The sequence below is a fragment of the Chelonia mydas genome, chromosome 3, assembly GCF_015237465.2.
Source record: "Chelonia mydas isolate rCheMyd1 chromosome 3, rCheMyd1.pri.v2, whole genome shotgun sequence".
Taxonomy (NCBI): Eukaryota; Metazoa; Chordata; order Testudines; family Cheloniidae; genus Chelonia; species Chelonia mydas.
The window spans coordinates 167,744,876-167,771,206 of record NC_057851.1 but is presented as its reverse complement, the minus strand read 5'-3'; the positions used below and the strand labels follow the sequence as shown (position 1 = coordinate 167,771,206).

At 43.1% G+C, this 26,331-nt stretch overlaps 1 protein-coding gene across 15 annotated transcripts in view; it reads left to right on the top strand.

Moving 5' to 3' along the window:
• The first annotated feature begins 3,682 nt into the window (after positions 1-3,682).
• The window catches only part of THADA (THADA armadillo repeat containing), a 299,475-nt gene continuing 276,826 nt past the window's right edge, over positions 3,683-26,331 (top strand). For 9 of the 15 annotated variants that reach the window (XM_037895821.2, XM_037895823.2, XM_037895824.2 and 6 more), the window contains exons 1-8: positions 3,745-3,857; positions 11,224-11,324; positions 13,993-14,087; positions 14,568-14,698; positions 20,625-20,773; positions 20,935-20,967; positions 22,116-22,164; positions 23,723-23,913. In XM_037895821.2, the coding sequence (XP_037751749.1) occupies positions 11,249-11,324; positions 13,993-14,087; positions 14,568-14,698; positions 20,625-20,773; positions 20,935-20,967; positions 22,116-22,164; positions 23,723-23,913 (724 nt within the window). In that variant the 5' untranslated portion in view covers positions 3,745-3,857; positions 11,224-11,248. Of the gene's footprint in view, positions 3,858-4,213; positions 4,402-11,223; positions 11,325-13,992; positions 14,088-14,567; positions 14,699-20,624; positions 20,774-20,934; positions 20,968-22,115; positions 22,165-23,722; positions 23,914-26,331 lie in introns of all 15 variants that reach the window. The other 6 variants (XM_037895818.2, XM_043543760.1, XM_043543762.1 and 3 more) reach the window with 6 other exon arrangements.

Below are 26,331 nucleotides of genomic sequence, written 5' to 3'. Positions count from 1 at the left end.
GGAAAGACGAGGCACCGCCCTCATGGCACACGGACTGCCGCCCCTTTCACAGTGCCGCCCCAAGCACCTGCTTGGAATGCTGGTGCCTGGAGCCGGCCCTGCTGGCTAGACCACTCCAGAGGGGAGAACAGTTCTTGATTGGCTGGCCCACAGGCCAACCCCATTGTGTGCTCCACATCATCCTCTAACTCTACCTGCTCATCCACGACTTCGTCCTGTGGGTTAGGTTCACTTTCTGCTGCCTCTAGCCCTGATGAAGTGTCCATAGGACTCTTGGTGGCGGAGATGGGGTTACCACTGAGGATAGTGTCCAACTCCTTATAGAATCGGCAGGTCTTCGTTGCAGCACCGGGGCGACGGTTTGCCTCCCTTGCCTTCTGGTACGCTTTCCTCAGCTCCTTTATCTTTGCTCTGCACTGCAGTGTGTCCCAATTGTGCCCATTTTCACACAAACCACAAGAAATCTGCCCATAGGTATCAAAATTTCTGCAGCTGGAGCGCAGCTGGGACTGGACAGCCTCCTCTCCCCAAATACTAAGCAGATCCAACAGCTCTGCATTGGTCCAAGTGGGAGACCGCTTCCCATGGTCAGCTGGGAAGATGTGATGTAAGCTCTCCACTCCGAGCAAACAGAAAATGGAATTTCAAAAATTCACAGTGCTTTAAAGTGGGATGGGGAAGTGGTTGTTTACTGGACTGCAGGGCAGCGGAGTTTGAACTGGTGACCATAGTGATCAGGATGGGCATTGTGGGACATCTCCTGGAGGCCATTTACAGTGTCAGAACTAAGCACCGTGTTTACACTGGCACTTCGTTGATAAAACATTGCCGCAAAAAACCCATATCTCGTGTAGAGGTGGTTTTATTTTGTTGCCAAAACTTAAGAGTTCTGTTGCCAAAAGTGCCATTGCAGTATGTATACCTCCACTGTTTTGCTGCCAAAAGCTGCCTTTTGCTGACAAAACTCTGTAGTGTACAAAAGGTCTTAGAAGCAGGAGACAGAAGAGTCTTGTGTTGGAAGAGGGGAAACTGAAACACAGAGCATAAGGTACCAAGGTGATTGTGTCAATCTCCCAGATATGAATGTATAGATAAATTACAATCGGAGAAAAATATTATTTTTTCCCTCAGGCCATTCTGTTAGAGATCAGAAGACTCTATAGAAATTAAACCTCAATTTTAGAGCTTAATCTAAAGTTTGTTGAAGTCTAAGGGAAAGGGAAAGACTACCATGGACTTCACTGGACTTTGAATTAGGCCCCTAGAGAAAATTACTGCCTGGTGATAAATACAGGTGAACCAATGTCTTTGACACAGAGTTCAAATATAATTAGTTTTCCTCACTAGGATGTTATTTTCACGAGGTCTCCAGAAAATAGGAATTATATTATATTACTCCATAGTCCTTCACTTTGACAGTGTCCAATGTCAAATGTCAATGATGCAGTTTTCAATGAGAATTTCACCTGTGTAAGGACTGCCAGAAACATAAGGCTGCTTATCTCTATTTGGAGAAAGGACCCTCATCCACTGTAAATCACTGATTGGAAAGAGGAAAGATCATCCTAATTTGATGTTCTGTTTTTTGAAAATTATTTACTTGATACTTATAAAGGTGTTATAGGGTCACAGTTACTGTGTGGGTGTGGGAAATGGTGCAAGACACACTGTACAGGAGTTGCAATCTAACAAAATCCATCCCATTTGACACCTGAATGGGAAATATTTGCATAGCAAAGTAACTTCTACTTAGCTAGCTAAAGCAGAATCAACTTTAGTTTTGTTTTATTATTTTTACAGTTTTATAAAGAGGTGTACAGGTGACAAGACGACAAGCAGAGTGCTATTAGTTTGGTGGTGAAGACCTCAAATTTTGTGGGTCAGGAGACATAAAATAAACTTCTGTAATTGGAGGGCAGTTTTCAGACAAAGTGTTACTGTATTTTTATATGGCACTTCACAATGTACAAAACAGACTGAAAGTCCAATATGAGGAACTTTCAGTCTAAGGATCTATCTGGCAAAAGTGCCGAGCACTGATTTTCTACTGATGGGGATCACTTCATCATAGGGAAATGCAATCACCTCTGAGGCAAAACCTAAGTCACTGTTGCATACAGCAATGCTACATGACAGCCTAAGGTCGGAAGTTATGAATGCCATGTCCAATTGAAATTCAGGAGGGTGGTTCAGTTACAGTAGGCTTCAGAACTACCCACAATGGAATTTGGTCTGGAGAAAGAGGTAACATTCTAACTTATATGATTTCTATTTAAGTACCAACCTACTGTTGTGCGTAATCTAACAATAGTTAAAAGCATCAGTCTAAAACATAGAAGTTTAGTCATCATGCATAGTGAAGACCCTTCAGAGAAAACATATTCTTAGTGGCCCTTCCAGTCTAAAGAGGGTGCTCTAACTCAGTCGTTCTCAACCAAGGGTACACGTACCCCTAGGGATATGCAGAGGTCTTCCAGGGGGTACATTAACTCATCCAGATATTTGCCTAGTTTTACAACAGGCTACATAAAAAACACTAGTGAAGTCAGTACAAACTAAAATTTCATACAGACAATGACTTGTTTATACTGCTCTATATACTATACATTGAAATGTAAGTACAATATTTATATTCCAGTTGTTTTATTTTATAATTATATGGTAAAAATGACACAGTAAGCAATGTTTCAATAATAGTGTACTGTGGCACTTTTATATTTTTATGTCTGATTTTGTAAGCAAGTAATTTGGGGGTATGCAAAACAAATCAGACTCCTGAAAGGGGTACAATAGTCTGGAAAGGTGGAGAGCCATTGCTCTAACTTGTGTCAGTGCTGATTGCAACTGCAGTGATATTTCAGTAGGGTCACATATTCAAAACTGGCTGCCTAAATTGCACTAATTGAATTTACACTCACACTGCAATTGGAAAACCTCAACTTGTATGGAAAAACAATACAGGTAATTCTAATGGAAATGTCACATGGAGGATTTTCAAATGAAACCTAGGTTTTGGAACAAACCAACATCTACCGCTGCCTAGTGGATCTTGGGAAGACAGAGACCAGGAGGTGAATTCTAATAGATGTGTTGAAAGTCAGGGGCCCACGTGTCTGATGCAGGGATTCTGTGAATGAAATTCAGAGCCAATTTTGACTACTGCAGCAATCAGGAATGGATTTTTATATCAAACTCTAAAAATGACACCATCTGCCTGTAGCACAGTGCCCAGTACCACCACTGCAAGGCACTCCACACCATTGACCCCACTAAGCAGAGGCCATACTAGAAAAGCTATGTAACTATTTGGGGTGATTTTTTTTTTTGTTAATGAACAGTCACAAGCTATGCGCTGCTGCAGGCACTTACACTTCTATATAGTACCTAGCTTTCATCCACTGATTTTGAGACTGAGGAACTTTCAGTCTAAGGATCTATCAGTAAAAGATGTAAAAGGGCAACTGCCCTCCAATGACATACAGTTCTCAGATACCAAGGTGATAAGTGCAGCATAAGCTTCCTGTGTAGACAAGCCCTCAGCACACTTGATTGCCAGTTCTCCCATCCACGTACTGACCCTTAGCAGCACTGCTTAGCTTCGGAGCTCATCCTGCTAACGGAAGGGCTCTAAGCCCCGCCTCGCCTGGAGGCCAAAGGGCAGTGTCTGTGTCGTAATTGGCGGGCGGGATCTGTCAGTCAGTCACCGTACCGAAAGCCAGAAGGCCAGCGTGCGCCACTCGCAGCTGCCGCAGTTTGATTCCACGTCTCGGCTCCTCCCTCTCCCACTCCGGGCCGGGAGCTCCCGCCCCTTCCTCAGCGGGGACGACACGTGGCCAGGCCGGAAGCGTCCCCATCGGGTAAGGGGGGCGCGTCTTAGTGAAACCCCATATGCTGGGGGGCGCAGCTGATGGAGGGGGGGGTAAATGCGCCAGAGAGGTGGGGGGCGCAGGTGCAGCCCCTTTCCCTGGTGATGGGGGGTAAATGCCTCAGGGGTGTGGAGTCACAGGTCCTGCCCCTGGTGATGGAGAGAAGAGGGATAAATGCCCCAAGGGGGCTGGGGAGTCACAGATCCAACCACTTTCCCTGTTGATGTGGAGAAAGTGGGAGTGGGGGCACAGGTCCTGCCCACTGCCCTACCCAGTTTCTTCTGGTGATGGGGAGAAGGAGAGTGTTAATTCCTTGGTGCTCTGGCATTTCATTTCCTTGCCTGCAGGGTGACTGGAAGGTGTACGTTGTAGGTGAAGAGCAAAGAACTGGAATGCTAGATTGCTGGGTGTTCCCTCTTCCATGATGTTGTCATTTATTTATCTTGGCCTGTTTGTTTAGGGCCAGATCTTTATCTATGTGGTCTCTGAGGCATTTGGCTACATAAGAAGTAATCTCACTTTTGGTCACAACTGGGTGGGTATGCATGTCAGAGTACATTTTGAGGCCAGGTGGAAATTTAGCTCTTTGCTATGTGTTTCAGTTTCCCTATCTCTAGAATTGGTATTGTAGAGAACTTCAAGATGCTTAAATGAAAGGTGCTGTGGTACTTCTCATAACTCAAGCCTGACCCCAGATGTACAGTACCCTCTTTCTTAACTTGTGTAAAATTGATTTTAAACATTAACTTTAATAATTGTTTAAAATATTACAGTAGTTTTGGGCTCTCATAGACTTTAAGGTCAGAAGGGACCATTCATGATCAACAAGTCTGACCTCTTGCACTTTCCAGGCCACAGAACCTCATCCATCCACTCCTGTAGTAGACCTGTACCCTCTGGCTGAGTTACTGAAGCCCTCAATCATGATCTTTTTCTCTTTCACATGCATAGATTTGCACTAATATTATGCATTTAATATAAATAAAATCAGTCTCTTCTCTGGGAGCATACTCTTCCTGTCCCAAATCATGGTTTCTTTCTCCACAAATTATTCACCTCAAAAATTGCTAGGGTAGCCTTGGCATAGGAGGTTGTATCTGGCTTATTAGTCCCCGCTGGCAGTGATTATGATGCGATAAGTAGGATACTATAATTTTCCGCTGGTAGCATCAGTAGTATAGGCTGTGGACACCAGGCACTTTTGCCACTGTGTCATCTAACCATTGTGATCGCCTGAAATTGCACTGGTGGCAAATGATGGAGATTAAATTGCCTGTTGTAGATAAGGCATAAAAGTGGCTGCTGATCTGGAGAATAGAAACTGGTACAACCTGGGACTTACATCTGGCCAGCTAGCAGCTGAAAAGTAAATGGGATACAAGAAATCTAACTTTGAAAGGAAACAGTTTAAATTTTTTTTTTTAATAATACTGAGCCCTTATGGCATTTTTCATCAGTAGCTCTCAAAGTGTTTTACAAACAGTAAGTCTTATTAACCCAGTTTTACTGATAACCTTTCTCTCAGCTCAGATTGCCAAAGGGTGCAATCCACAAAACAACTTAGGTGCCTAAACTCCAGAGTTAGGCACCTAAGTCCCTGTGTATGGCACCAGTGCAGTCCATGAAGCTCCTAAATGGCTGCTGCATAACCCTGTAGGTGCCAAAACTCACTGTGAACCTAACTTTGCACTGTAAAAATTCCAGAGACACCTAAGTTTTAGAGCCTGGGTCGTGCCCTCTGCTGCCCCACTGCAGGCATCTGGATGTCTGTTTCCCATCTAAGCCCAGAGTGATTTTAGAAAATGGGAAGATAGACTTTCAGCCACCTAAGTTGCGTGTAGGGCCTGATCCAGTAGGTGGCCTTCAGTGCCTACTGAATCAGGTCCCATCCTAAATCTTGCTGGAGGTGGTGGTAGTACTGCCCACCTTCTAACATTTAGTCTTGTGGATAGAGCACTTGCCTAGGTTGTAGAAGACCCAGGTTCAATTCCCCTCTCTGCCAGAAGGGGAAAAAGGATTTGAACAGGGGTCTCCCATCCCTCAAGAGAGGGCTCTAACCATTGAGCTATGAGATATTTTTAAATGGGGCTCTCTTGGTCTCTCCTTTTGAAGCTGTTCCACTGTGGATAAATAATGAGTGATTGGAGCAAGGGGTTTGAAGCTGGTCCCCTACCTCCCATGTGGGTGCCCTAACCACTAGATTATAGCATTATTCCCATTCTCTTTTTTATTCCCATTCTCGTTATTCCTATTCTCTCTTGTCCCATCACTACCTCCTCCTCTGGCCATTTTTTGTGTAATGAGGCAGGTACCTAACTCATTCCCGCAAGAAGTGGTGTAGGTGCCTAAACTGACTGACTCCAGGTGGCAGGTTCCAGTTGTCAAGCAAAGATAGGCGCCTTCCTGCAGCCTGGACTCAGGCCAATCTCTGTGAGAGGGATGGCATTTAGCACACACCCCTCTCATCGGCATTTCCCATGGGCTAGCTTAGGCAGCTCCACACCCTGCATGCTGGCTTTTGTGGATCACATGCTAAGGTGCTTAGCTCTCCCTATTCATTGCATAGGGAGCCTAGGTGCCTTACTCCGCTTTGTGGGTGGCAGTGTGGATCCTGTGACTTTTCTAGGCACCTTTAAAGTTAGGTGCTCTGACACTCAGTGTTTCAATGCCTGAGTCTCTTTGTGGAGCTCATCCTAAGTGATTTGGATACTAAAGCCAAGAATGAGACTTGGTTGTCCTGTTCTCCCCTGTGCTGTGCCCTATCCATTGCCTCCCTTAACAGTAAATTTAAGTTTGTTTTGAAATGAAGAGATCAGTCAGATTATCCCTCAGTGTATTGAAGTGATGTTTAAATTCTTCGGATTTCCAACGACAAGATTGGTTCATTCTTTTTCTATAGACTCAAATGAGACAATTTGACCCTTCCTGTACACCTTCAGTGATCAAGCCAGCAGAAAGATGGCATAACTATGTTTAAATTATTGGGTTCTTCTCAGACAGTCTCACTGGAAAAAATCACTATAATCTACAAAAAGGAACACTCCTGTGTCATTGTTTTGTGAAAGTATTGCTGTTCACAGATACACACAATAGCATAGGTCAGGGATGGGCAGACTTTTTGGCCTGAGGGCCACATCTGGGTGGGGAAATTGCATGCAAGGCCATGAATGTAGGGCTGGAGAAGGGGGCTGAGGTGTGGGAGGGGGTGCAGTGTGCAGGAAGGGGCTCAGGGCAAGGGGTTGAGGTGGAGGAGGGGTGTGGCATATATGAGGGGGCTCAGGGCAGGGGGTTGGAGTGCAGGAGAGGGTTCAGAGCAGGGGTGCAGGGTGCATAAAGAAGTATGGGCTGGATGAATGCACTATAAGGTGGGTAGAAAGTTGGCTAGATTGTCAGGCTCAACAGGTAGTGATCAATGGCTCCATGTCTAGTTGGCAGCCAGTATCAAGCGGAGTGCCCCAAGGGTCGGTCCTGGGGCCGTTTTTGTTCAATATCTTCATAAATGATTTGGAGGATGGTGTGGATTGCACCCTCAGCAAGTTTGCAGATGACACTAAACTGGGAGGAGTAGTAGATACGCTGGAGGGTAGGGATAGGATACAGAGGGCCCTAGGCAAATTGGAGGATTGGGCCAAAAGAAATCTGATGAGGTTCAACAAGGACAAGTGCAGAGTCCTGCACTTAGGATGGAAGAATCCAATGCACTGCTACAGACTAGGGACCGAATGGCTAGGCAGCAGTTCTGCAGAAAAGAACCTGGGGGTTACAGTGGATGAGAAGCTGGATATGAGTCAACAGTGTGCCCTTGTTGCCAAGAAGGCCAATGGCATTTTGGGATGTATAAGTAGGGGCATTGCCAGCAGATTGAGGGAAGTGATCATTCTCCTCTATTCGACATTGGTGAGGTCTCATCTGGAGTACTGTGTCCAGTTTTGGGCCCCACACTACAAGAAGGATGTGGAAAAATTGGAGAGAGTCCAGCGGAGGGCAACAAAAAAGATTAGGGGACTGGAACACATGACTTATGAGGAGAGGCTGAGGGAACTGGGATTGTTTAGTCTACAGAAGAGGAGAATGAGGGGGGATTTGATAGCTGCTTTCAACTACCTGAAAGGTGGTTCCAAAGAGGATGGATCTAGACTATTCTCAGTGGTAGTGGATGACAGGACAAGGAGTAATGGTCTCAAGTTGCAGTGGGGGAGATTTAGGTTGGATATTAGGAAGAACTTTTTCACTAGGAGGGTGGTGAAACACTGGAATGCGTTACCTAGGGAGGTGGTGGAATCTCCTTCCTTAGAAGTTTTTAAGGTCAGGCTTGACAAAGCCCTGGCTGGGATGATTTAGTTGGGGATTGGTCCTACTTTGAGCAGGGGGTTGGAGTAGATGACCTCCTGAGGTCCCTTCCAACCCTGATATTCTATGATTCTGTGATGGATGTGGAGTGTGGGAGGGGGCTCAGGGCAGGGGGTTGGGGCTCAGGGAAGGGGGTTGGGGTGCAGGAGGGGTGTGGGGTGTGGCAAAAGGCTCCAGGCAGGGGATTGGGGGCTCAGGGCATGGGGTTGAGGTGCAGGAGGGGTGCAGCAGGGGGCTCAGGGCAGGGGGTTGGGGTGCAGGAGGGATTTGGCGTGCAGGCTCCAGCCCGGCGCCACTTACCTTGAGCAGCTCCAGGGAGGCAGTGGGGCGCAGCTAGATTGAGATAGACTCCCTGCCTTCCCTGGCCCTGCGCTGCTCCCAGAAGTGGCTGGCACCACGTCCCTGCGGCCCCTGGGGAAGCGGGGGACAGAGGGCTCCGTGGGCTGCCTTCGCCTGCGGGTACCTCCCCTGAAGATCCCATTGGCTGCGGTTCCCCGTTCCAGTCGAGTGAGAGCTGTGGGGGGCAGTGCTTGCAGGTGAGGGCAGCGCACGGAGCCCTCTGCGCCCTCCCCACCCCCAGGGGACGCAGGGACGTGGTACCGGCTGCTTCCAGGAGTGGCGCTAGGCCCGCGGCGCCATGGGGGTGGCAATCCCGCAGGCTGGATCCGAAGCCCTGATGGGCCGGATCCAGCCTGCGGGCCGTAGTTTGCCCACCCCTGTCATAGGCAGTAGCAATATTAGCTTCCCCACACTGCCTTGATAATCTGCCTCAATACTGATCTGGAGGAACCAGAGTCCGGATCCACAAAGGGACTTAGGTATTCTGATGCTGAGCATAGTAACATTTAACTTTTAGGTGTATTGAAAACCACTGGAATCCACAAAACCTGAGTTACTTGCCTAGCCTCCCTATGCAATGCGTGGGGAGAGGTAGGTACTAGAGAATGGAATCTGCAAAAGCCAGTAAGTTACATGGGGAGCTGCCTAGGCTAGCCAATAGAAAATGCTGATGTAAAGGGTATGTCCTAAGCCTTGCCCCTCTCACAGAATTAAGTGTGACATCTGGGCTGTGGGGAAATGCTCAGGTTGCGATCCACAGCTGGAAACCTCTCTGCGGCTAAGCCATTTCTTGTTAGCCAGGTGACATTCTCACTCAATGCAGAACAGCTGGGTGGGGGAAGAAGAAGTCTCCTTTATAAATCTTAGTCTCGTGGTTAGGGTACTCAACTGGGTTGTGATAGATTATCTAGCTAATGAGAGGGAAAAATTTGAACAAGGGTTTCCCGCTTTGCAGGTGAATGCTCTAATCACTGGAATGTAGAGTGATTCTCACTCTCTGTGCCCCAATTAATATTTAAGGATTTAATTAAAATAGAATGAGACACCCACATCAGAATATCCCTTAGTCCAGTGGTTGAAACAATCATCTAAGAGTTTGAAGATTCCTGTTCAAACCCCTTCTCATTGGGCAGAAGGGGAATTGAACGGGGGTCTCTCTCCTGCCAGGGTGGGTACCCTAACCAATGGGCTAAAGATTAGACAGGGGAGGAGGCAGCACTGCCTCCCTTTATATTTTATCCAGAGTTGAGGATCATGCTGGGGCTTAGGCATGTGATAGGCATCCAGATGCCTGCCTGAAGCAGCTGTAGAATGCCCAAAGGTAGCTACTTAGGCACATAGAGGATTTTTACAGTGAAAACATAGGTGTCGAGTGACTTTGTGCACCTACAGGATTAGGCAGCAACCAAGTGAGGGTTTTGTGAGGGATCACAGTGGTTCTTAAATCTGAGATTTAGGCACCTAAGTCCGTTTGTGGATCTGGTTGCAACACTATTGGTGAGAGAATAGTTTACTTTACTCACCAATTTTGTTTGCTTACATGTTATAGTATTGGGGGTTAAAGTCTGGTAGTTGTTGTGAAGTGGGTGACTGTTCACCTTGAGCGAGGCTGAAACTACCATTTCATTTCACAGAAACTATAAAGCTACCGTTGGATGGTTCTGATTTCTGGTCATTACCAACCTAAACTAAACTTTGAATTGTTAACCTTGAACTGAAAGGCTCTGTGCCCCATTTACAATCACATGTACCTTCCAATTCTTAAAGTTTTGCATCAAATAACATGTAATTGGGCCTTAAAACATCTTTTTAGTGCCGGTGAAAAGTCACTTGTTTGCTACTTAACACTCTTTATTAGAAACCCAGACATCTCTACACTGGTAGATCTCTAAAAGACCTTGCCTGGTGGATTTCATATCCCATTTATACATGTCCGGCTGACCTTAAAAATTAAGTGAGATAGGACCTTGGCCAGTTGAAATTTAGCTCTTTAATTCTTATTCTCCCAACAAAATCATTGTTTTCTGCCACTATTACATTGCCCAACTGCCCTCCAAGGGCTTACAGTTCTCAGGTACCAGGGTGATGAGTGCAGTATAAATTGCTATATAATTGCCATCTTTCATCCACTCGTGTTGAGACTGTGGCTATATCTACACTAGAGACCTTACAGTGTCGCCATTGTAAGATCTCTCATGTAGCTGCTCTGTGCCGTCGGGAGAGAGCTCTCCTGTCGAAATAATTAAACCACTTGTAACGAGTGACGTTAGTTATGTCAGCGGGAGGAGCTCAGTGTCACTTATCTCGGCAAAATTTATGTTGCTCGGGGGTTGGAGGGGGTTTCACATCCCTGAGCAACATAAGTTTTGCTGACATAAGTGGTAGTATAGACTGCCTGTGCTGTGTTTTATGTCTTCTATTTTGTGTCATGAATCCTCCCTGAATTTTGGATGAAAATCTTGAAGTGCTTAAAAGTGACAAAATGAAACAGCAGTGAATTTACCCCATGTCCTGTAAAAATGATTGTGGAGATTACAATGGAGCGGGACAAACTATTTTAGGGAAATATGAAGATCAATGTTAATAGCTAAAAAGGAAACTGTGAATTAATTATGCTTTGAAACCGTATTTTTAGCAGGTCCTAAAGTTTAAAACTTTTTTTTTAAAGTAGGTTACATTTTAATCAAACAAAAATGGTTTTGAAGAAGAAGAAAGAAATTCAAGTTGATGCATTTGTTCTTGAGTGCCAAGAGCTTGAAACACTTCAGTGTAAGTATTATTTTTTCCCTAAATTAATTTGTGCAATTTGTCTGTCTGTAGAATTACCTGAATACCTACTAAAATTTATTTTTTTGTTTTTATTTTTTTAAAATTATGTGTCCCTGAGAATAACTTTTTTTTTTAAAAGGCTTTTTAGCTTGACAGGCTTCAAAGGAGTCCTATTCCATCCTCCTTCTGAAGAATCTTGGCTGTTACTCAAGGGTGTGAATGGATGATTTAAAGTATGAATGGACCTTTTAGGACTATGATAAAGATGCAGAGGGTTCCTAGAAAGAAAAACACACAGGAGACTTTAAATAACTGCAAAATAAGGCATTCATGTATTTCTCATGATTCTTGGATTTTCCAGGGCCAATTTGATTTGAAGAGGTAGTTCAGATACTTTTAAAATGTTGTACATTTGGTGATCAAATGTGATACAAGTTTTCAGCAGTCTTTGTAAAAGGCATTAGTAATAAAGACAAATATGTTTATATTATTGAGTATTTTGACTTTATAGCTTACAATTAGGAACACAGGAATTAACACATGGATCTGAGGTCCATGTAGTCTAATATCTTGTTGGCAGTAGTGGCCAAAAGCAGATGCTTCTAAGGAAGGTTAAAAACAGCACAGTAATCAAATATGGGATGATCTGCTTCTGACATTAGGTTCCATCCTGATCGTAGGGTATGTCTGTACTGTAGTTCAACATCCGCAGCTGACCTGTGTCAGCTGACTTGGGCTTGCAGGGCTCAGGCTGCAAGGCTGTAAAATTGCAGTGTAGATCTCCAGCTGGAGTCCAAATGACTGCATTGTTAGAATGGCTTGAGCCCTGAAGCATGTGGTTTAATATCACTTCCAAAAATTTTATCTTATTACAATAACTCTGGATAGTCTTGTTGTCCATGTACATGTCCAGGCCCTTTTTGAATCTTGCCAAGTTTTTGGCCTTAATGACAGTTCTGTTTTTGGATCAATTAAAGTAGAGTGAGAGAAACTTGAACACCTCCCTCCTGCTGCCATATCACTCTTGTGTTCTGGAAAGGAAATCTGCTGCTAGCAGGTCCTTTAGTCCTTAGGTCTGGGTTGCTGCTTCTTGTCCTCTCCCCAAAACCCTTGTGTAAAACATGACACACTGTTGGCCTTAGGGACACGGGGAACAGGCAGCCCACCAAAATGAGTCCGAGATGAATGTTTTCTCCTGTATTTGGCACTGTGTCCCTGACCCAGCACACAGAAGTGGCTAGGTGCTGTGGTCTACCTATGCAGTTCTCTTTATAGGGTTGATGCCTACATACTCTAATCTTAGAAGCTCTACAGTTGGCCCTTTTCTGAGTCACTCCAAGTGACTTTTTAAAAATGAGGTCTGAACTGGCTTTTCTGTTTCCTTTTGCTTTTTTTCTTTGCGTTGGGTTTTGTCTGGTTGAACTTCCCATTTAGCATGGGTTTTCCCTTTTTCAGCATGATTTTTAATTTTCTTACAAAAATTACGTGAATATGAAAATTGGGCGTAAGTGTGTGTTTTCAGGATCACTTCCTTATATTCTGCAAAAGTACGTGTAGGAGTACATTCTTATATCCCAGGGGTGGGCAAACATTTTGGCCTGAGGGCTACATCGGGGTTGCAAAACTATATGGAGGGCTGGGTATGGAAGGCTGTGCCTCCCCAAACAGCCTGGCCTGCACCCCCTATCCACCCCCTCCCACTTCCCACCCCCTGACTGCCCCTCTCAGAACCTCCAAACCCCCCCACTCCTTGTCCCCTGACTGCCCCCTCCCGGGACCCTCCTCCCATAATTGCCCCCGGGGACCCCACCCCATATCCAACCCCCCCTGCTCCCTGTCCCCTGACAGCCCCGACCCCTATCCACACCCCCGGCAGGCCCCCCGGGACTCCCACACCTGTCCAAGCCCCCCTGTTCCCTGTCCCCTGACCGGCCCCGCCCCCCCCGAACCTCTGCCCAATCCAACCACCCCCTGACCCCTATCCACACCCCCTCCCCTAACCGCCCCCAGCGACACCACCCCCATCCAATCCCCCTGTCCCCTGACTGCCCCTTGAGACCCCCTGCCCCTTATCCAACCTCCCTGCCCCCTTGCCATGCCGCTCAGAGTGTCAGGAGCTCGCAGCCATGCCGCCCACGCCGCCTGGCAGGAGCGGCAGGCTAGAGCGCTGGTGGACCAGAGTGCTGATGGTGCGGCACACTGAGGCTGCGGGGGAGGGGGGACAGCAGGGGAGGGGCCCGACCGGGAGCGTCTCCAGCCGGGAGCTCAGGGGCCAGCCAGGATGGTCCCGTGGTCCATAGTTTGCCCACCTCTGTTATATCCACACAGATTCTTTTGCAGAATAATAATGGGCTGATTTTGGCTTTAATGTTTATCTGCTATTTTCATATAAGTGCAGTCATTTTTGCTCTGTGAAGAACTTGGCTAAGGGTTAAGGTCTATACAATGTATTGAACATGTAATGTAATCTTATAAGTGTAAAGTATTGGTATGATGATGAAAGGCTTGAGAAAGAGACGGATTAAGTGTAGGAGGAAAAGTATAAAACAATAGTGATATGTTACAAATATGATATAATTATGAATTGTTTACTGGTTCAGAAAATCAATTTACTATTTATTATGTGGTTCCCGATTAAAAAGAACTTCTTTTCCCAAATAAAATGTAGCATTTGCAGATGCTGAAGACCAAAATCTGGCTTCTCTGCTGTTGCACTGTGTACAGCTGTCTGATGGTATCCATCAAATCTACTGTATCAAACAGGTAAGACTTCGCTAATGTTAACTAATGGTAAATTGTAACTGCTAATTTATCATGATACCTGAGATAATTTTCTAGGCACCTAGTAGCAAGAGCTATTTTTAATGTACACTTGTCTTGTACGTTTTAAACATTATTAGGATCAGTTTAAAAGAGCAGTCCGTATTTCTCTAAATGTATTAAAAGTTTAGTCTGTTTTTTCAGAAATGCTCATAGACTTCGGTGGGAGCTGGAGGTGCTCCGCGCCTCTGAAATCAGATTATGCGAGGTGTCTGCCAACAGAAAAAAAACACAGAACAGGAAAAAAATTTGAACCTTTATTCTGACAGTTGAAATTTAGTGGCAGAAACAGAAACTTGTAAAGTAAATTCTTTTAAATTTGGCAAAATGAAATTTTGGATAAAGGAGAATTTCATTTCTTTTATGTATGAGTACATAAACAAAAGTTTAACCTCTGTATGGTTTTTAATTTGTTGATCACAGATTGTGACATTATTGAAGAAGATGGATAGAAACTCTGCGTGTAGTCCCATGATTAAATGCTGTTTGGATATTGTTGGAGTGATGTATTTTTCACTGGGTGCAAAGAATCCCTTGAAAAAGGTGTTGGCAAGGTAACAAATTGGATAGTAAATAAAAGCCCCTTTTTTGTTTTTCAAAAATAGTACAATTTTAGCTAAGTAGGAATGTCCGCTGCCGCAGAATATTTCACTTAACTTTCAAGTACTTTATTGTATTATAGTTCCATTACTGACATTCATTATTATTGTAATAAGGACATGCGTTGTCCTTCTTTCTGCCTTAAAATTAGCTGGCTTCTGTAGAAATGATAGATTTGTGTTGGTTGATGAATATGATTTATTTATTAAGTAAATTTGATTTATGGTCTGGAGGTATTCTCCATGACTAAAAATGGTAGAATGTGAAACATAAAGAAGTAACATACATGTGACTTTATATTATTAAAATATAACTTACTTATTTCCACAGTCAAAGATGAATCTTAGTATCTGTGTTCCATCTAGGTACAAAGAATTTTATTATGATAGCTGCTATGGTGGCACATGCTCTTGCTTAGATATTGTGGAGATACTGTTGTATGGTTTTCATTAATTTTACACCTTTAACACATTTGTGGTTTGGGATCCTGTATTTAAGTGTCTTAATTTCATACACACCAAAACATAAGCAGTAAGAAATTCTGTGCTCTAGCATACAATATAAAGCTTCAGTTGTGCAGTGTATTCTGTGCTGGTGCCCCTCCTGTAGCTGCGCAAAACTCCATTGATTTGAAGTCATTGGGAGCCTGTATGGCATGGGAACTTATATGCATGCAGCTAGTTGCAGGATTAGAGCCTGAGGCCTTGATTTTGTGATGTAATGTGTGCTGGTGGACCCAGGATCATGCAAGCACAGAAGTCCAACTCCACACCTCTTTGTGCAGCATCTGATCCTAATTCTGTAGCTGCATGGACCTGATCCTTCGGTCCTTATACAGGCTAGACTCCTACCGGCCTCATTGGAAGGTGAGTCTCATTATTGCCGGTGATCTGTAGATTAAGGTGCGATGCTTGAGATTTGGAATTGGTGCAGCAGTGACTTAGTGAAAAAAACGTGGGTGAAATCCTGCCAAAACACCTATTGACTTAATTGAAATCAGGATTTCATTTTTGCATCTACCGAAGGGATAGAAGGGAACAAGAAGCCCAAGGAGTCATCGGGAGTAAGAGTCTGCTGGGGGGGTTGAAATCTCAAGGAGTTCTGGGGTAGGTGGTCTGGGAGGGTGGGGAAGAATTTATACAAGGGCACCTCACTGTTTTTTAGAGGCCTGTTAAATTTTGATATATGCATATCCAGGCTCTACTTAGTTTTAATCCACCCCTGGATTTTATTCATACTATCCTAGGAGAATGAACAAATACTGCAGAGTCTTGGTTTGGAGTAATTTTAAAAACATTAAGGAAAGGCAACTAAATACTATTTAAAAAAGGAATCCAAGGTAAGCAATATGAGAATTAAGCTGATACGTGCTCCACTTACTTCCTTTAATATAACGGCTGTATCCAAAAGCAGCAGTTCAGATTAAAGAATTTAAGACTAGTTTTACCCTTTGTCTATATGTAATTCATTAAATGTTTTCCAAATGTCATTTTAAAATGACATTTTTGGTTTGGATACAGCAACAAATAGATTTTAATTTAAAAAAAACCAACACTTTGTTTTCTACAAAAGCAATATCACTAAAAGTCATTTGGTTCATGTTGCTTTAAAAACCGCTCCTTTTCCATTGTGAGGAACTATGTGCCAGATTTAAGATAGAAAGGAATTTTTTTGGCTATTCTAAACCCCAATAGATAAGGGTTGATAGTGGAAAAGCTGACAACCATATATGTTATACTTCCAAAATTAAATTAGAATGTCATATTAAATAAAATATTTTAATAGGTTTAAATTAATAAAGTTAAATAGGTCATTGTCATAGAAACAAAATATTATGCTGTGTGTTTAATTTGAATTCTGAGTTAGAAAAGGGGTGAGGGGCTAAATCTAATAGCTCTATATTTTAATGGAACCTTGTGCGATTAAACAAAATTAATATAAAAAAGCAAATTACAGAACAATCAACTATTGTCCAGTCAGATGTGAAGTAGTAAGGCTGGCAGATATTAAATACATTTGTGTTTAGTACAGTATTCTGGATTCCAGTGTGTGACAGGGTGGGACTCACCACTGCGGCGCATCCTACTGGATGTCCTGGGGATCAGCTCTCTTAACTAGTGCGCACTCTTCTGGTGCTGTCTCGCTACTTTCACTTCTGCTCCAGCGGTGTTTGCTGCCTTTTGTAGGCCTTTGTTACTTGTTTTCATTTTTTTTCTATGTTGTGGTTTAAGAGGTTGCTTGTTTTGTTTGTTTGTTTTTTGTTTTGGACATTAAATGTAAAGCAAAGGTAGAGATTAATCTTGCTGTCTTCTCTGCTTTCCAATTTACTTGAGACATACTTTGATTCCCCAGATATTTCTGATTTTTTAAAATCTGTATTGGGAGCTGGACCCTCTTTACTTCTATTTTTTTTTTTTTTATTTTCCCCCGCTTCCCGAGAACGATATTATAGCAAGGAAAAACCACAAATCGGATGAATGACACTGAATAAATAAGTTATTGCAATGAGCAGTCCAAATGCATTCTGTGGGAACAAATAAAAGGTTCGGTTGTTCCATCCGATGGGAAAAGGACAGGGGAGTCAGGAACCTCCACGAGTTTGACCTGGTGGAGAATCCAAGCAGTCGTCTCCTCGGGTGGGAAGCAGGAAAGAAGATTGAGCAGGAGGTGTAGCATCGCAACTTCTCAAATCCTAGGGGAGCTGTAGGGATGGGAATCCCTAGTGATGTGAATGCAGAGATATCTAAGTGGAGGGCTGATTTCCTGGTGCTTCAGTAAATTAAATCCCCATGTAGCATTGCAGTAACAGTGGTAGAGGGGACCCAGTACAAATAAATGCTGTTTAAGCAGCATTTACTTCTAGTCAGATATTCACAGCATAAGTGAACAGTGGAAGACCCTTGGGTCTACCTCCCTGCTGTCTGTTCTCAAAATACAGAAGGAAAAGACGACGTGGAAGCCCCTTTGCTGGAGCACTTCATAGTTATGGATGTTTCAGAATAGCATAGTTAGGTGATGTGTATTCATTGCTCCTTCTCTTTCGTTTCCCCTTTTCCAAGAGAGAGAGGTGGTGGATCAAAGTCCCTTTCCCTTAGCCCGAGGTTAATAGCTCTTCTGTTTTGTGTTGAGATTTGTTTTATGACTCTGAGGACTAAATGTCAAAAGAAATGCCTGGTGCTCTTAAGGAGTTTATTTGATGATGTCAAATTATCAGTCTGACACAATGTAGAACTCTGTTATAGGTAAAGAAATGGGTATATAGGGAGATATCTCTAGATTTTTCTCCAGCTGGAATGAGCAAGGGGAGTGGATCACTGGATGATTACCTGTTCTGTTCATTCCCTCTGGGGCATCTGGCATTGGCAGGACAGGATATTGGGTTAGATTGGACCTTTGGTCTGACCAAGTATGGCTGTTCTTATGTTCTATGTTCTTTGAATTCCCTCATCATCAATGTGTTATTGGTCAGTCTTGCAGTTAAACTATGGAAATGTGATAATGGGGTGGGAGAAACATTAATTCAGTGAAATATGATAAAAGATCTGATACTGCAGCCTTTAACAGGGGAAATTGATATTTATTCCAATGAGGATTTTTCCCTGACTAATGACTGCAGGATCAGAGTCTAAATACACTTTTAATCTAATCTAATGTAAATACACTTTTAAGATTAATACTGTGGATACTATTGTATCCTTGTTTGTTTCACAGTCTGAGAGGTAAATTTTCTTAGTGTTCAAGGTGTATACACTAAATTAAATGTTTGGGGGAGAAATCCTGACTAGTCTGATTTCCTATGAGTTATCCAAATAGTTTGCAACCAGAAATACTGTCCCATCTTCTATGGTTTCTCTCCTTATGTATGAAAAGTAACTTTTATAGTCTACTAAATTAGGGGACAACTGAATGCTGAAATAATGTTAGTTATATTTAAGTGTGAGTGAGTGCTTGGCGTCATATACATAAGTAGCTCCCTGCCGTAAAGATGGTAGTCTACTTTAAACAGATGATACATTGGGTGACAAGCAGTCTGAATCTTGCAGTGATAATCCCTGAAGGATTTAATGTAATAAATGTTTGTGTGAGGATTCTGTCCTTTTTTTGGGGTGGGGTGGGGTGGGGAAGAGGGTTACGGTGTTGGAAGAGATGAGGAGAGGGAGGCTGCTGAAAGTCAAAGGGGCAGCATGGGAGAAAATGAAAAGATGAGTGGTGAAAAAGATGAAGGAGCAGTTAGCACAGAGTACTTCTGGGGGGATTCTGTGTGGCAGTGCGCCTGCAGAAAGTGGCCTCCTCGCAGAATTCCTGTGCTTCCCTGCTGAAAACAGCAGCATTGAAAGTGGCTCATTGAAGCCGCGGCAGGAGGGAAGTGCGGGGACGACGACCGTGGGCGCAGTTTGTGGGGGAGATTTCCCCCCTCCAAACAGAGGTGAGGCATGCGGGGACATACAGGGTTACATGCCACTGCCCCCCCCCTTATTTCTGCAAGCGCAGAGCTGCCCAGCTGAAGGATGCTGCTTCTGGGCTCCACTGACTCTGCAGCTGAACGCTGCCTCTTGGGTCTTAGTGCCAGTCGTGCTCCCCTTCTGTGTGCTGGGAGCCTTTCTGTTTTCTGAGTAAGGGGGAGGAATGAGTGAAGGGGTTTAGGGGGTGGGGGGAAAGAGGCAGTGGGGAAGGAATGGGCGTGGAACAGGGCAGGCGGAGGGGAATGTTGGAGTGAGGGGAGGGGGATGGAGAAGAAAAGGGGATAGGGCAATTGTGGGGGGGAAGCAGGAGCCTGGCATGCGGTGTCCCCTCAACAGCAGCTGGGGCTCCCCTGTTAAGCAGGCCCATCAAACCCTCACCCTGACAAGCCCTACCGCTCTATACCTGGACCCCTCCGATGAGCCTCTCACACCCAGACCCCCCCACTGATCCCCAAGTAGCTACTCTTGGACCCCAACCCCATCAAGCCCCACTTCTCCAGCACCCGGAGCCCCCCACTGAGCCCTCACACCCAACTCCCCTCCCCCCGCCGAGCCCCATCTCCCCACACCTAGACCCCCCTCCCCCCGGCTGAGCCCCAACCACCTTCACCTGGATCCCCTGCAGAGTCCCATTGCCCCTGCACCTGGAACCCCCAACGAGCCCCTGTGCATCCAGATCCCCCCACTGAGCTGCCCGCACCCAGACTGCCCCACACAGAAACCTCTCACTCCACACCTGGATCCCCCCACACTAAGCCCCTCCACACTTGGATCCTGCTCGGCTGAGCCTGACCTCACATACCTGGTGCAGGAGGGCAGGGCCCCGGGGTACTTTTGGGGCAGGCCCAGCCCTAGCACTGTTTCAGGGTCAGGTGGAGCCTCACTGCCTAGTCCCTGTACTGGGGGAGGTGGGGGCTTCAGGGTGATCTTCCATCTCCATGCCACCAGGGGCCTGTGTTCCCCACTGCCATGCTGGAGACACATTTATTTATCGACAAATAAAATTTGCAGAATTTTTAATTTTTTGGCACAGAATTCCCTCAGGAGTAACGGAGGCTTGGGAGAAGCTAATTTTTTAAAAACAAACTTTGTACCTCTGGATGTAATTAAAAATGCCTCGTGTCTTAGAGTAATGTAACTGAGGCTTGTTTCTGCTGAATACCTTTACACTTGCATTCATTTGTGTTTATTTTTTTCAATGTTGTAAAATGCCTTAAACTCCGGTCCTGTAATCAGATCTGCATGGGTACATCCTTGCACCTGCACAAAACCCCATTCAAGTCATGGGTACTCAATACAGGACTGCATGGACCCAGTGGCAGGAGTCAGGCCTAAGTTTTTCACCAATTTGGCAACTTTGATATTGTGGCTGCTTTTTAATATTCTGTTTGAAATAATTGATCTCGTTCTATTGTAGTTCACTAAATGGACTTCCTGAACACATTACGACTGAAGCAGTGCACAGTTTTGTTCGTTGTCTTAAAGAAGAACTAAAAACTACAGACTTATCCTTGTACAGAAAAGTAATGGACAATCTTGCTTCCTGTATGGAAAATTTCAGCCTAGGTATGATAACATGCAATATTATCTTTCATATTTTTAACTTATTCAATTGTGATTTGGAACTGGGTATTGTTTATAATGGTCTTGGTCTCACCCTTATTGAGATAAAGTAAATGATTGCTTCCAACACATACTTATTGAAATATATATTTCCTCCCCCACAGGTAAAGCAAGTATTAACAATTTATTCAAAGAAGGTAAGGTTATGCTATTTCTGTAGCAGATACAATAAATGTAACTTTTTTGATTGCTTATGTTTTCTTGAGAATAGCTTAAGACAGGCATAACATTTTAAATGTGCAAAAGCCCCACTCTTACTCCTTTATGAAACAAAAACTAAATGTGGGAAAATATAAACAATTTTTGAACAGCTCTTCTTAGTGGGCTTACTAGAAATGAAAAGATTGCATGAAGATCTTTTTCCCCATTACAGTTGGAACTTGGTAGATTCGTCTGTTTTCCGTGGTTTTTTATCTTCCATCTTCAACTCCCTTAGTTGCATTTATTGCTGTTCTGAATGAACAGATCTCAGTGGAACTTTTTCAGAGCAGGAATTGCTATTAAGTGACATGAGCCATTCTTTCTCCCACTTCCCCACCCTGAGGTTGAATGTGGTATCTGTGAACCGTTACCAGCCTCTGCTGACCAAAGAAAGAGAACCAAGAACTGGCAGTGATGAATAATTTGATCTACCAATAGCACAGTTAATTACTGTATCATTTATTAGAGTCCATTTCTAGACCATAGGGTAAGGGCAACTTAATATATTGGAAAACTAAGTCTTTGTCCAGATAAAATTAATGGCCTCCTGTGGAATTGCAGCCTTATCCTGTGGGGTGCTCCAGAGCCTTCAGCTACCTTTAACTTCAGTTCAGCATCTCAGTGGGAGCTGAGGGTACTCAGTATCTTGCAGGATTAGGCCTTCTCAGCAAGAGAAAATTCATCTCAGTGGCCAAGGCCGCACGGATTTGAAGACGCCAGGCTGTTGCAAAGCTGCATGAGCAAAGCTTGTGTGAGTGAGTTCCTTTCCTCCAGCAAGCTGCCAATCCCTATTTTGGAACTGTCTCTTTATCAACTTTCTCAGCATAACTTAAGGTTGCACAGCCCAGGGGAATTGTACAATTTTTATTATGGATTTTTTCCACTTCCTTTGAACACTACTCCTATGAGACTATACTGAAGTTCAAACTTGATTGATATGTAATGTTGTAATGTTGCTTCCATTTGGCAAATAATTTTTCTGTCCATGCACGAACCTGCACACACACATGTGGGACCAATTTATATTTGCAGTTCAGTCTGTTTTTAAACAAAATAATTTCTTACTGTAATTTATTTTTAATAGTTCTTCAGTTTCTGCAGAAGTCTCTCGTTGAAATACAGGAGGAAAACAGGCAAGTGAAATTAAATGTGAAATGAATTCAGCTATTTTAAGTCCACTCTGTGCGGAAGACACAGTTGACTCTGAATATTCTTTCTGGTGACCATAAATCCATTAATGATGTAAATGCCATAGTGATAAAGTTGATATGTTCAGTACTATGCCATGTAAAACAAGAAGGGTAAGGAGTTTCTTATCCCATCCTGGTGCATGCTGGAATGTAGAGGAAGGCGGGAGGCAGAAAACCAGGATGTGGCAGTATAAGAGGCATAGAGTGGACTGTGTTGTAGCTGCCAATCTTAAGGGAGACCTGTAAGTTGTGCATACTTTCTTCATTACAAAATTGGATTTGAACTGTGTAGTTCATGAATACCATTGAACCAAACTGTATAGAGAAATATGTATAATGTGGTCTTCCATTTCCCATGTGACTTTTTTTTGTTTTAATTTAGTGTTGTTATCAGATTAGTGAAGTGGTTGTCATTGGAATTTACCCAGGAACCTAAAAAGGACATAATAGAATTTGTCCGTTTTAAACACAGACTGCCATTGAAACTGCTGGTTTCTCTGTAACCATGCATCTGGTAGATGCAACCCAATAAGTTGTTTGATAGTTGTACTTCGGGTTGGGGGATCATGCTTCCCTAGGGGCAGTGAAAGGGATTAAACACTGTGTCAACTCCCCTCTCTGTCACACCCATACTGAAATTAGAGTTCAGCTGACTAAGGTGGGCCTTATATGTGCTTTGTGCATCTACAGTTGAGTTGTGCATGTCGTGATGTATGTCTCTTATAACCAGTAGCGCTCTGGAATTGAGAATACCCTAGACTCCATTGCATGCTACTGTGTACACAGCTCAATGGGAAGGTTGGTAGAAGGCCCACCTAACAGGCATCTGAATGCTGTATTTTCATAATTAATAGTAGAAGAGGAAAAGATATTGGAAGAGTAGAGAGGAGTTTGTCCAGTTAACTTATGATGTAATACTGAAAAGGTGAAACCCAAGTTCCATCATAATGAATTGGGATTCTTTGGAAAGTTGGGACAGTACATCACTCTTGTATGTTCCTTATGCACTCTTGCTAAACACTTATTGGTCCATTCTTTTCTTGATATTAATGAGAATGGAACCTTAGTTTACATAGCAAGGGCTAAATAAAATCTTTTCCATGTTGAGTTTTTAGTATTCCACTTGACTTCCCCTGTTCCGGGTTTGTTAAAAAATGATTACAGCACGAGTTATCTTGACTTAGATAAAATATCAAAAGAAATTGAAATGTCTGTGGCTGTTTTGTGATTAATATTATTGATTGTAACAATATGAAGACTGATGAGATTTGTTCACAAAGTTTATGCGTCTGTTGAATCAGCATGCAAGGAGTTGTTTTTTTTAAAAAAAAAAAGAAAATGCCTTGGACTTAGCTTCCTGTTTTATTTTTATAATATTCTTAGTGGATAGAAAAAAGTAAATAACTTTCTTTTCTGTAACTTTGGCAAAATATTTGCCTGGGGGAAATACAAATTTTAGTTAACTTTATTTGTCTTTTTTTTTTTTTTTTTCCCTTTTCAGAAAGCTTAGTGGAAATAGTATTGCTGAAACTCGACTGATGCATGATTTATTGATGGCCATTAAAGTTTCAATGATGCTACTACAGAAAGTACAAGAAAATTTTCAGGGAAGTCTTTGGAAGAAACCCAGTTCTCTTGTTTGGCAAAGTATGTGTGGTTTAGTGAAGAGCTTCACAAACTTTTTAATGGATGGTAAGTATCAGCAGTTTTTAAATACTATAAAGTTTGTTCTTAGTAAGAAACTGAAATAGTTCTTTGTTGCAAAACTTGTCTTTTGGACTTGTCCTCCTTCAGTTTAAGTCACTGAGCGTTGTATTGATTTTGGTAGCTTACTAAAATCCCAACCTTACTGCTATCATCAATTCAGAATGAGCAGAATTTACAGAGGGAGAAATGAGACTTATCAATTATAATTAATATTTTTGATGAGTGAATGGCATTTCTGTTATCTTTCAAACTTAAAAAATAGCTTCAGTGAGCATTGCCAGACCTTTTTATGTGTGCAAAAAATTTGTACCAAATAAATACAGGATTGTGCTATCAGAAGCACATATGGCAATGTTGCAGAAATACTAACTGTGGTATGTAATCTATCATTTAGTTCAACTTCTATGCCAGATGACTGGAGGGTACCTAATGTGACACCAATTTTTTAAAAAGGCTCCCTAGGTGATCCTGGCAATTACAGGCCAGTAAGCCTAATTTCAGTATCACGCAAATTGGCTGAAACTATAGTAAAGAATAGAATTATTGAACACATAGATGGACACGATTTGTTGGGGAAGAGTCAACATTGCTTTTGTAAAGGGAAATCATGCCTCCCCAATCTATTAGAATTCTTTGAGAGAATTCATTGATTCTTTCTTTCAACAAACATGAGAACAAGGGTGATCCAGTGGATATAGTGTACTTGAATTTTCAGGAAGCCTTTGAGAAAGTCCCTCACCAAAGGCTCTTAGCAAAGTAAGCAGTCATGGGATAGGAGGGAAGGTTCTCTCATGGATCTGTAACTGATTAAAAGATCAGAAACAAAGGGTAGGAATAAATGGTCCATTCTGAAAATGGAGAGAGGTAAATAGTGGTGTCCCCCAGGGATCTGTAGTGGGATCAGTGCTGTTCAACATATTCATAAACGATATGGAAAAAGGGTAAATAGTGAGGTGGCAAAATTTGCAGACGATACAAAACTATGCAAGATAGTTATATCCAAAGCAGATTGAGAACAGTTACAAAGGGATCTCACAAAACTGGGTGATTGAATTTCATCTGCCATTTTGTTGCCCAGTGTTGATAAATGCAAAGTAGTGCACATTGGAAAACATAATCGCAATTATGCATATAAAATGATGGGATCTAAATGAGCTGTTACCACTCAAGAAAGAGATCTTGGAGTTATCATGGATAGTTCTCTGAAACCTCTGCTCAATGTGCAGTGGCAGTCAAAAAAGCTAACACAATGTTAGAAACCATTAGGAAAAGGAGAGCTAATAAGACAGAAAATACCATAATTCCACCGTATAAATCCTTGGTACACCCAAACCTTGAATACTGTGTGTAGTTCTGGTTACCCCATCTCAAAAATGATATATTGGAGTTGGAAAAGGTATAGTGAATGGCAACAAAAATTATGAAGGGTATGGAACAGCTTCCATATGAGGAGAGATTAAAAAGACTAGGACTTTTCAGTCTCAAAAAGAGTCGACTAAGAGGGGATATGATAGATGTTTATAAAATTGTGAATGGTGTGAAATAAGAAAGTATTATTTACTCCTTCATATAACACAAGAAGCAGGAATTAATAGGCCTCAGGTTTAAAACAAACAAAAGATAGTACTTCTTTGCACAACATGTAGTCAACCTGTGGAACTCATTGCCAGGGAATGTTGTGAAGATCAAAAGTATAACTGGGTTCAAAAAAGAATTAAATAACTTATTGGAGGATAGGTCCATCAATGGCTATTAGCCAGGATGGTCAGAAATGCAACCTCATGCTCTGAGTGTCCCTAGCGTCTGATTGCCAGAAGCTGGGAGTGGATGACAGGGGATGGGTCACTCAATGATTGCCTGTTTTGTTCATTCCCTCTGGAGCACCTGGGATTGGCCACTGTTGGGAGACAGGATACTGGGCTAGATGGACCATTTGTCTGTGTAGTAAGAGGAGGCCCTGAAACATAAATTCTTGTATCAGAGGCCCAGGCTGAGGCCTGAAGCCTGAAACAAAGTAAAGCCTGAACCAAAGTACTTCCAGGCAGTGATAAGCAAAGCTGGGCTGTGAGCCAGAGGCAGGTCCCACTCACAGAAGTTGGCAAGAAAAGGTTGTTAGAAGTACGTGCACACACACACATAAGTGCTAATGAGAGGAACTTGCGCCAGGACAGCTGCAGAACACTCCACAGACATAACAAGGAACAGGCAGGTGCATCTTAAAGACAGAGTCAAAAGGACAACATGATGGATAGATTTGTTTGAACTATGATGAGTAATCTGTCTGGCAACGGTATAAAAGTAGGTCCCGGAGCGCATATATTTGTCCAGCCTAGGAGGCAATGCAGTGTCCCGCCACTGACTGAGCTGTGTCCATTGCCAGGGAGCACAAATTTGTAGTATGCC